We start from the raw sequence: 12,404 nt of genomic DNA, 5'->3' as shown, positions 1-12,404 counted from the left end.
ACATATATATATATATATATATGTATATATATATATGTATATATATAAATATTTATATATATATATATATATTAATGTTAAATGATATCAAAAGTTTAATTTGGAGCAATTGGATGATTATCAATTGAAACTCTAGTGTTAAAGGATATTGTGATAGAATAGTGGGATGATAGATGATCTAATGAAAAGTGAGTTCGAGAATTAAATTTCAAAGTTTCGGGTTCGATCGGGATCGTGATCGAAATCGGGATTTAGGGTTTAGGGTGAGAAGATGATCAAACGTGTGTTTAGCAACTGCCTTAGTAAAAATATCTGTAACTTGCTCCGACGTCATGTGTGTAAAAAAAATCATTCGTCCGACGTTGAATTCATCTCGAACAAAATGACAATGAATCTCAACGTGTTCGGTACGTTCGTAAAACATCAGATTCTAAGCAATATGTCGAGCACATTGATTGTCACAAAACAAAGATGTAGGAATTGAGACATCGACCCTGAGAATTTCAAGAATTTGATGTATTCACTTGAACTCATAATATGTATGTGTGATATTCTGCTTCGGACGATAATCGCGAGACAATGCTATGTTTCTTCATTTTCCATGATATAGAAAATTGACCGAGGAAGATGATGTAACCAGTAACTTATCCTCGTGAGACACGACATATAATCCAATTAGAGTCACAGTATAGAATCACAGTATGGAGCGAGATGAAGTTCACTGTCGGAGCGTAATATAATTCTTTGCTCTAGACATCTTTTGAGATAATGAACGACTCGTAATGCATTGTCCTTGGTGGAGCAGGACGAAGTTCACCGTCAGAGCATAATAGAAAAAAAAAATATATGTTTATATTGTAGTTTCGTTAGTCTAGTTATTGAAATGAGTAATCTATAATAGTTTTTTTTATATATTTTCAATGTGAATATATATATATATATGTCAAAAATAGTATTTCTACACGCCAAGTCAATAGACCGGAATCAAAAGACAATGAACACCATGTGAATGTTGCTACGCTCTACACCAGCGTATATGTGTTACAGCGCACGAGTTATATCAAGCGTCACGTGAAACCGATCTTCTAGGAGAGAGTTGAATCGGGGTTGTTGTTCCCGCTGCTTGGCAAGGATGATGTCTCTGATATATCTGTCTAGCTTTCTCCTTAACACAACCACAAGTTTGGAGAGTTGCTGGAAGATCCTATTGTTCGCTCCCGCCAAATAAGATGGACAGATACCTGCAAGATAAGCTTGACCAGGAGACGACGGTTCCTACTTTCATCATGGGATTGCACCCCAAACCAGTCTGGGCAGTCCAATAGAGTACCTGGCGGAGACGACCAATAGGCGGTTGCATAATGTTCTCAAAGTCCTGCGCTGTATGGACAAACGAAGTATAGGTGGTCGTGTCACTCTTCTTCAATCAGACATAGGGGGCACTTAGTATCAACTTCGATAACCCAGCGTGATAGACAGTCCGTAGTAGGAAGGCGTCGTAAAAGAGCTTGCCACTGGATAATGACCATCCGTGGAGTAGAAAGTTGAAACCAGATCAGCTTCGTTCACGGCTTTGGGCATGATCGCGTACATATCTGCGTCCATGTTTTAGCAGAGGAGAAACAAGGCTTGAAAATGTCATCCCCTTGCTTCCATAAGACTATATCCGGACCCCAAGCCTCAGAAGTGGGGACAAGGAGGCAAGGACTATGTGTAGCTGCTAGATTTTCTCCGAGCGAGCCCCTGGGAGGGTCCAACCATTCTCGGTTGTGGCAGCGTTAACAGTGCTCAACTTCGACAGTCGCAGTATTCTAGGGCCTTGATGCCCTATGTAGTTTATCAAAGGGCCGAGGTTGGTCCAATTATCAAGCCAGAACTTTGCCACTTTACCATTTCCCAACTGTATTTTAATAAATCCTATCGCCTTCTCCTTCATTTGCAGCAATTTCCGCATGTTCCAAGACATTCTGGTCGATGGAGATGTGTCCCAGAGCCCTCGCTTTTCTAGGTAGAAATGATGCAACCACGCTATCCATAATGATCCAGCTTTGGTGAGCACCAACCATATTATTAGTCAGAATCTGAAGACCAGGTTATAGTCAGAAAACGCTCTCAGCCTTAGTCCTCTCTCTTCTCGGGGCTTACAGATCGAGTCCCACGCTACTCGGTGGACGCTTGATGCTGATGAGTTCCATACGACGTTGGCGCATAAAATGTCCATAATCTTAGTGAAGTATTTGGGCAGTAGAAACATTGATCTCCAAGCATTCACCATGCCATAAATAACCGAGGAAATTAGCTGGATCTTACCCGCAAAGGATAGAAACCTAGTCCTCCAAGCTATCAGTTTTGCCTTGATTCTTTCGATCAGAGGTTGGTAATCTGAGTGAGACGGTCTGCAAGGGCTCAAGGGGACGCCTAAGTAATGAATCGACAGGTGATCAAGCTGGAGACCAGATTCTGCCACTAGTTGATCATGAAATCTTTAATAAATTTAAGGTATAGAAGAAGAATTGTCCTTACTCAGCTAGTATAATGCCGAGAAGGAGAGAGATGTAGAATAGAAAAGAATTCTGTAGTATATTCACATAATGGAAGTTTTACAAATAAATAGAAAAACTAGTCTAGGAATAAAAAGGAAACAACGATACTGTATAAAGAAGAATGGAAATAATGTGATATGGAGAGGAATTGGTACGCATGATTCTAGCAGAGAGGAGATATTCTCACTAGAGTCATGGTTTGGATTGTGCAATGACTTCGGTTGATTGTGTGTCACGTTCAAGGCTGTCCGAGGATTCCATATTCGTACTTTCGTCAATATTCCCCCTCAAGCTTGGTTTGTGAATGTCCACAACACCAAGCTTGGATAGAGTGTCTTCATGGTTCTTGACATTGGGAGCCTTGGTGAACATGTCAGCCAATTGATCTTCACTTCGAGTGTAAGGTGTTGTGATAATTCCTTGAGTGACCTTCTCGCGAATAAAGTGGCAGTCAATCTCTATGTGTTTGGTTCGCTCATGGAATACCGGGTTTGCTGCGATGTGGATAGCAGCTTGGTTGTCGCAGTGCAATGGTATGGCTTCGTCCGAGGCTAGACCAAGATCCCGGAGGAGTCCTTTAAGCCAAATGAGCTCACTCGCTGCTGTTGCCATGGCACGGTACTCTGCTTCGGCGCTTGATCTTGCCACAACATTTTGCTTCTTGCTTTTCCAAGTTGCCAAGTTTCCTCCGATGAATGTGCAATATCCCGAGGTTGACTTCCTATCTTGTTGATCTCCGGCCCAATCTGCATCGCAGTATCCGACAATGTCGACTTTTTTGTTCTGGTTCATCCAAATCCCTTTACCCGGTGATCCTTTGAGGTATTTGAGTATCCTTTCTACCATCCCCCAATGCCGAGTCATTGGTGCATGCATGAATTGGCTTACCTGTCCCACAGCAAACGACAAGTCAGGTCTAGTAATTGTGAGATAGATAAGCTTACCTACAATTCTCCGATATCGTTCGGGGTCTTCAAGTAGTTCCCCCTCTTGTTGATACTTGTAGCCTACTTCAATGGGAGTCTTTGCTGGTTTTGCTCCAAGTTTACCTGCACTACTCAAGAGATCAAGTGTATACTTTCTTTGAGATAGAAATAACCCATCGCTTGATCGAGTTACTTCTATACCAAGAAAGTACCTAAGTTCACCCAAGTCTTTAATATCAAAAGAATTATGTAATAGAAGCTTTGTTTTCTCAATGCCATGGGAATCATTACCAGTGATGATAATGTCATCTACATATACAAGTAACACGATGATACCTTTCTCACTTTGGGATGTGAAAAGTGAATGATCACTTTCACCTCGACTAAAGCCGTGAGAGGTCAAGGCTTCATAAAGCTTGGCATACCATTGTCGTGGTGATTGTTTAAGACCGTACAACGCCTTCTTTAGCTTGCAGACTTTGTTCTCCCCTAGTGAGTTTTGGAATCCCGGGGGCATGCTCATGTATATCTCTTCCTCTAAATCTCCTTGGAGGAAGGCGTTTTTCACATCCATCTGCCAAAGTTCCCAATTCAAGTTAGTTGCAATGGAAAGTATTACCCTTACCGTGGGAAGTTTGGCAACCGGAGCAAACGTATCCGTGTAATCCTCGCCGTAGGTCTGAGTGTAACCCTTAGCCACTAGTCGAGCTTTGTAACGTTCTATATCTCCGTTGCTCCGATATTTGATCTTATATATCCACCGACATCCCACCGGACGTTTGTCTTTTGGCAGTGTCACCACATCCCAAGTTCCATTTCTTTGTAAGGCTGATATCTCTTCTTGCATCGCCTTTCTCCATTCCTCCATTTCGTTTGCTTCTTCAAAAGTATGTGGCTCAAGTTCCTGATCTATTTTACTTAGGAATACACGGTGGTTAGTTGGCAAATGAAGTAAAGAACAGAAGTTTTGCACTGGGTAAGTTACCGCATAACCATTGTAATCTTGACGAAGTTTATATGTAGGTTTTCTCTGTCTCGAGCTTCTTCTTAACGTCGTGGTTACAGGTCTTGAAATTCTGATGTGACTTCTCGGATTTGCTAGAGGCAACAGATTTGGAATGCCTCTTTCCTCAGTGTCAGATGGTTGCTCTCTGTTTACCTCCCTTGTTTCGTCATTCTCCACCCTGTTCAGGTTATCAGATTCAACATTTTCAGGAATACCTGTCTGTAGTCTCACGGTGGTTCTCAGTTCTTGTTCTCTCCCTTGAGTCTCGTCATCTTCATGCATACAAGGTTCCAGTGGAGATTTTTCTTCGGTCAACAGATTCTGCAATGTATATGTATAATCTGGTGGTGGAACTCCTATGTCTTCGACATCGTTCCAGCTTTGTGGGTCAAAGTATCCAATTTCCTCCATGAATTTGACATCTCTTGACACAAACACTCGGCGAGTTTCAGGGTTATAACACTTGTATCCCTTCTGTTTTGTTGAGTACCCGAGGAAGACAAATTTGATGCTCTTTGGATCCAACTTGTTCCTATTATTTTCTGGTACAAAGACATAGCACGAACAACCGAAAACTCTCAAGAAATCAAGTGAAGGTCGAGTTTCATTGAGTACCTCAAATGGAGATCTATCATTTAGGATCTTGGTTGGCAATCGATTGATTAAATAGCAAGCCGTCATGACAGCATCACACCAGAAACGTCGAGGAACATGTCGATGGAACATCAATGTTCTAGCAACCTCCATGAGATGCCTATTCTTTCTCTCAGCCACACCGTTTTGTTGCGGAGTGTAGGCACACGAGGATTGATGCTCAACTCCATGTTCGGACAAATATTCTTTGAATCTAGAGTTGATGTATTCTCCCCCATTGTCCGTGCGAAGACACTTTAGTTTGGCATCGTATTGCGTCCTTATGTACGAGTGGAACCTGATAAAAGCATCAAAGACTTCTCCTTTCGAAGTTAACAAGGTTAGCCAAGTGTACTTCGACTTTTCGTCGATAAACGTCACAAAGTATCTATAATTTTCACGAGACTTGCAAGGAGCAGACCATACATCCGAATGAACCAACTCAAAACATGCATTATAAGTCGATTTTGAATGAGGAAATACATTACGACAGTGTTTGCCAAGAATGCACGCCTCACAACTCTTATGATCATAAGTAATATTCGGTAATAAAATTTTCAATGCTTGAACATGGGGGTGTCCTAATCTAGCATGCCAAATGGAGCTAAGGGCGGTGTCTTCAGCTTCAGGACTTGTATCTAACACATACAGTCCATTCGATGCTCTCCCTTTAGCTATGATCCTTCCGGTCTTAATATCCTGAAATTGCACACCGTTAGGACTGAAAATGGCTCTACAATCAAGATCTCTTGCTGCTTTATAAACTGACAGAAGGTTGTTAGTAAACTCGGGAACATATAGTGCATCAGTTTCTTTATCACACAGTTTTAATTTTCCGATTCCTCTAACGAATACATTCTGTCCATTAGCAACTGAAATGGAGCCATTAGCATGCGTTATATTGGACAGCAATTTCGGATTATAAATCATGTGGCTAGTTGCACCTGAATCTACAATGAGATCATTATGGGCAAAAGAGGTGAGAGCTACATTACCGAAGTCTTTGGATGCTATCATCTTCGAGATGTTGGAGGTGAGGCCCTGTAACATGGTTTCCATCTCAGATTTAGTGACAAAACCAGAGATGGAAGCGTTCAGGGCAGCATCATGGTTTGTCTTGCCACCCGCCTCCAAGATCTCGATGGAAGATTCACCTGCAAAACGAGCTTGATCCGAGACATATTGAGAGTTTGCAAACCTCTGGGGTTTAAGATGTGGATGAAGTGCCCAACACTTGTCCTTTGTGTGCCCCTTTCTTTTGCAGTAATCACAGAAGGGTGTTCTGCGGTCTCCTCCAGGTTTGAATCTCACAGCTTTCTGTGCAATTTCACCATGGTCTGCGAGATTTCCTCTTGCATTATGAGCTATCTCACTTGGACCAGAAAACAGAGTCTTGCCTCCTTCCTCCTTCTTAACTCGAGAACAGACCTCATTAAAGGAAGGCAATGTAGACTCTCTGAGGATGGTCTGAATAAGTTCTTTGTATGAACTATTCAGAGCAAATAGGAGGGCAAATGTCTTGTCTTGCTCGTGATTCTCCATTTCTTTTGCAACTGTTGATGGTTGTCGGAGTTCACGGAATTCCGACCAAAGGGCGGTGAATTCTCCAAGCAGGGCATTGAAAGATCTCTCCTCTTGTCGCAAAGAATAGATCCGACGTTTAACTTCATATATACGGCTGATGTTAGAGGTGTTACCGTATACATCTTTCAGAGTATCCCACAAAAGTTTGGCCGACTCGATGTGATTGAAAGAGGCCATGATTGTGGAATCAAACGAACTCTGAAGGACAGTTATCACCGTGTGATCTTCTTGCAACCATTTGGAGGCTTCAGCTGGAAGGGTTGTACCAGTAGTTTCTTCAACGTTTCTGCTGGTGGTAACATGTTCCCACCATCCCTTACTCTTGAGAAACATTTTTGCAGAACGAGACCAACTCAAATAGTTGTCTCCATTGAGCACAACAGGGATGACTCGAACAACAGAGGAATCCATAGTTGCGGGAATCGACAGAGAAACAAAGGCGCAGATCCTCTAGAACGGTTTCTGCTCTGATACCATGAAATCTTTAATAAATTTAAGGTATAGAAGAAGAATTGTCCTTACTCAGCTAGTATAATGCCGAGAAGGAGAGAGATGTAGAATAGAAAAGAATTCTGTAGTATATTCACATAATGGAAGTTTTACAAATAAATAGAAAAACTAGTCTAGGAATAAAAAGGAAACAACGATACTGTATAAAGAAGAATGGAAATAATGTGATATGGAGAGGAATTGGTACGCATGATTCTAGCAGAGAGGAGATATTCTCACTAGAGTCATGGTTTGGATTGTGCAATGACTTCGGTTGATTGTGTGTCACGTTCAAGGCTGTCCGAGGATTCCATATTCGTACTTTCGTCAATAGATCAGAAACTGTACCGGAAAGCCCACTCAAAAATATTTTAGACTTTGCACGATCTCCAAATTGTTCTAAAATGTGACGAATAACATCAATTGACTGCAGGTCTGTTTCAGAGAAGATCATTATGTCGTTTGCGAATACAAGGTGTGATTGGGGGTTCTTGGCACTTGGGATGCATATTAAATCTACCCAGTTTCGCTGATGAATCCAACATGTGAGACAAGGCCTCTATGGTTAAGATGAAGAGGTAAGGTGAGATGGGGTCACCTTGCCTTAACCCTCTTTCCCCTGCAAAGTAGCCCACGAGTTCACCATTTAGTGAGATGGAGAATTTAGGGCTAGTGATACATTTCCGAATCCAAGCAATGAATCTTGTTGGCAGCCCTATCGCATGTAGTAGGGTGATGATGAATTTCCAGTCCAAGGTGTCGAAGGCCTTGCGAATATCCATCTTCATCATTGCAGATGTACATGTTGATTTGTTGTAATCCCGGATCAGCTCTGTCGTCATCAACATGTTCTCTGCCATTAGCCGTCCCTTTAAGAATGTCGTCTGGTTGCGCGAGATCAACCCTTGGAGGACAGACCTGAGTCTTCTGGTGAGGATGGTAGGGATCAACTTATAGGGAAGGTTGCAACAACTAATAGATCTGAAATCAGACAAGGCAACAGTTTCAGTCTTCTGGTAAAGATGGTAGTAATCTAATAGTTGTTAGAATGAAATTTTAATCATTCAGACATTCGGATAATATGTTCAGATCTCAAAATTAAATAGATTTTGAATATAAGATAAATCAAATTATATATTATATAATCTTCTAAAATAATAAGAGCTAAGACTTTATTTCCATTTCTGTTTGTCTATGTTAGCCTTGTAGATTGTGATAATTAGTTTATAATATGGTTATTGAAATATATTTAGAATTCATATCTTATTTTTCGGCATTTTTAATATTAAAAAGCCGATGATAGATCAGATTAAACAGAAAAATATGTATTAAAAAATTCTTATACATATATTTTAAATTTAATGGCGACGAGCACGAATGAGAAAACGTATCTCGAAGAGAATGAGATAAGCATGGGAAAGCAAAGACTTTTTTCCCTCGAGGACAAGAGAAGTCTACTTTCCCAACACGTACGTGTTTGCATGCAATAATAATTGGCATACCAACAATTTCAATGTAATTAATATTTAATAGTACATTACATAAAATATTATCCCTAAAAAAGTTTGTAATGAGTGATCATGCTTTTATATTTTCGGATGCATTAAAATATCCAAAAGACCCCCCACCAAATTGTTGTTTCTTTTTTCGAATAATTGGTTCGTGGAATTCGGTCGCATTTTAGGTCATCGGAAAAGCATATGATAAAAGATAATATAAAATTGTTTGGTTTGTCTATTTCCAAAATTGGTGCTATCTAGCTAATATGAAAACTTCATCATACCTTATATTATTATAGTTTAACCCATTAATTCCGCACGGAGAAACCAATCAAATAGTTTCTACAGATATATAAATAAAAACTGGATCGAATAGTATGATATATATATTTATTTCTAAATCGAATCTAATATCAAATTAAATAGTTTAACAAAAAAAAATCAAATTAAATACATAAGCAGTGAATATTGTTACATAATATGTTCTGTCGGTGCAAATACTTTGTTACATAATATTCAACGATATATCACATACTGTTTAATAATATTCTTGCAATTAAACATAAGAATAGCTTTATTATTCAACCAACCAATCCAAAATATGATCTATTGTCTGTCATTCACGAGTTATATCAATTCAAATTGTAGTCGGAATCTTTTATCTAGTAGACTGTTGAACGAAGAAAAAAATGTTATTTGATGGTTGTGATTGTTGATTTCGACCATTGTATTAATTATAAATTCAATTCATTCCAAAATTGATACATTCTTTATATTACAATAATTTACGAAATTCGTTTAGTGTTAATGCAAGGGCTCTGAAATTCGTTGTAATTCACATAAATGTGAGATTATATATTTATATATATATATATATATATATATTTATATATATATAATTAAATATGAGATTTTAACAGTACACATGTTAATAACTTGAGTATATAACAGTATATATATATATATTATACATAATCACTTGTATATTGAAATATGAGATTATATTTTTCTTAAGCATACGAAACAACTATCAACTGTAAATTCACTTATTCTCCATGAACTACGTGTTTTTTTGTCATTATGAATCAATGATAAATTTTAATCCATTGCAAAACACATCATTTAAATTATACATATATTCTAAAAATTGTCGTTGTTAAAATCATTAATCTATAAATATAAAACATTGTTAACAATCTGTTATCGACAATAAAAGCCAACGATACTTATCTTGAAACTAATAATTCACTACTTTTTTTTTAGTAAAGCTTTTATAATTACACTTTTTTTTTATTTGTCTTTGTTATCTCAGTATTTCGTAATTGAATTATTGAAAAGGAAGGATAATGATTAATTCAAGAGCCAAAGGAATAAAGGGTGATAATAATTACCATCGAGAAAATATCATGACAATTTGGTTTTAACTTTTCCACCATTGAAATCATTACGTCTTTCATCTTTTCAATGATTTTTTTTATAGATATATCACATTTTTCATGCATGAAATTAAATATTTTTCAATTAAATTGATTATTTTGAGTAGATTTATCTTAGAAAGCGTCGTGCCAATTAAGGAGGAAAAACAAATGAAATCTATAAGTTATATGGGAACAATAATTAGCAGTTTGTAACTCTTAGTTGTAGGATTAAATTTTGAGAAAAAAATGTATATAACTTTAGACCTTTATCTTCTTTTTTTGGTCTGTGCCCCTTGTTTTATTACGCAAATTTGAACTCAATTTTATCCTCATTTTATTTTTTATTTGATTATATTACGTTAGAAATTACAATTAGGTAAAGCACACAAATCAAAATTATTTTATTTTTATTTTATACTAACAAACGAACAGTATTACACCACGAACCCGCTGTCTCGGTGGGCGACTTCAAAGTATCTCCAAATTTCAGTTATTCCCCCTCATGTTCTCAAACCTTCGTTTCGAACCCCAACAGTTTCACGTATTTACAAGTTAACCCATAAACTACATAATGGTGCATCCGTTGGGGTTCTCGTCGCTGAACATCCCCGGCGCGTGCATGTGAGCTTGAGAATACGGCGCGTAGCCCTCACTCGCGTACGAATACGGATACGGTCCGTGAATACTCTGACTCACCGTCTGATAATCCTGACCGTACACGTGTCCCCCATGCCAATACATCGGAACCGTCGGATACGCTTGCCCGTAATACTCCATCTTGTTCACCGTTCCGACAGACCTAACACCCTCTCCGCCGTCGTCTCCGCCGCCGCCGCCATTTTTCCCAACAGCTTGGTCGTCTTTAATCTTGTCTGAACATAAGTAATACAAGCAATGTTTTAGAATCCATTTTTTTTAACTGAAATAAAAACAATAGTTCATTTTTTAATATTGAAATTTAGATCTTCGGAGATTTCAGATAAGATTCTATCGCCGCCGGTACCTTCTTTCTTCTCTCCGCCGTCCTTTTTCCCGGCGGAGCTATCCCCTCCGACGGCACCGGAGTCTTTTTTGTCTCCGGCACTGGCGCTGGCGTCTTTCTTGACGCCGGCGTCATTCTTCTTCCCTGGGCCATCCCCGGATTCCTTCTTAGTTTCAGGTGCAGCGGCGGCGGCGGCGGCGACCGTAGGTGCTTCTTTGGCCTTTGAGGCGGCGGCTCCGTCCTCTTTTTTGGCGGGAAACACCGCTTCGACGTTTCTCTTGAGCTTCTGTTTGAGGAAGGGGACAAGTTCTTTGTCGTCCATTGTTCCTTTGATCGTAACCAAATCTTTTGGTCCGTCGATATTCACCGTTTCGACCCCTGTTAATTAGAAAATTAAATTATTACATTACAGTAACTATTATATGTCACGCTTTAACTAATTAAAACACCATCTTATTAGGTTTATAAAAAAACTACCCTTAATCTTCAATATTATTTTCTTGATCTTGTTAATACAGCCGTCGCAATGCAATCTGATTTTCAATACCACGGTAGCCTGTTAACAAAAAAAAAAGGAAAAAAAGTAAATTAGATTTTTAAGAAACTAATTAATCTCGCTTAGATGATTTGTATATTAATTGGTTAGCATAATTAGGAAGCGTCGGATAATTAGTTGACTAATTAATAAATTCAATGGTTTTATCCACACTTTAATTAAATCACACATTACCCTCACGTGGCTAACGTACGCCGTGATGTAACTGCTCTCCTTTAGCCAAAAAAATGCATTATAGTTATTTATTTACCTCCTTGGGAGGAGGAGCCGCCGCCGCCTTGTCTCCGCCGTCTTTTTTGTCTGATTTCTCTGCCGCCGTCTTTTCTTCGCCGGAGTTTGTCTTTGGCGGCGGCAGAGGGCTGAGGAGTTCGACTTTTCTCTTTGTTTTCTCTACCAATTTCTCCCGGACTTTCACCGGATCGATCTTTCCGACGACCGTCAGCTTGTTTCCGCCGCAATCTGCCGTCACATCTTTCACTCCGGCTGCCAAAAATTATTCATAACCATCACCATATATATATTCTTTGTCCATGTAATACACATAAAACCAGATTAATTCAATTGGTTTTTAATTTAAACTAATAAAAACCATGTAAACTTTATAATTACGTAAGCTCTCCTCGTAATTCTCGGTATAATAATATTTTTTATGGGAAATTTATTGTACCTTCGCATTGTTTTACTATACGTTTGATCTTCTTGGCACATCCAACGCAGTGCATATCAATCTTGAAAACGAAAGTGGTGGCCGCCGGAGCCGCCACAGAA

At 38.9% G+C, this 12,404-nt stretch overlaps 1 protein-coding gene across 1 annotated transcript; it reads right to left on the bottom strand.

Moving 5' to 3' along the window:
* Positions 1-10,475: 10,475 nt before the first annotated feature.
* Positions 10,476-12,403, bottom strand: LOC104807872 (heavy metal-associated isoprenylated plant protein 3; the record flags this gene model as incomplete). The annotated part of the gene is made up of 5 exons (XM_010533299.1): positions 10,476-10,970; positions 11,102-11,458; positions 11,558-11,636; positions 11,887-12,119; positions 12,304-12,403. Coding segments are annotated over 5 exons (1,077 nt in total), but the record flags the coding sequence as incomplete, so codon positions are not given.
* Position 12,404: the final 1 nt, after the last annotated feature.

Source organism: Tarenaya hassleriana, unplaced genomic scaffold (assembly GCF_000463585.1).
Source record: "Tarenaya hassleriana unplaced genomic scaffold, ASM46358v1 Cleome13, whole genome shotgun sequence".
Taxonomy (NCBI): Eukaryota; Viridiplantae; Streptophyta; class Magnoliopsida; order Brassicales; family Cleomaceae; genus Tarenaya; species Tarenaya hassleriana.
The sequence above is the reverse complement of the archived record's forward strand: the minus strand, read 5'-3'. Positions and strand labels throughout refer to the sequence as shown.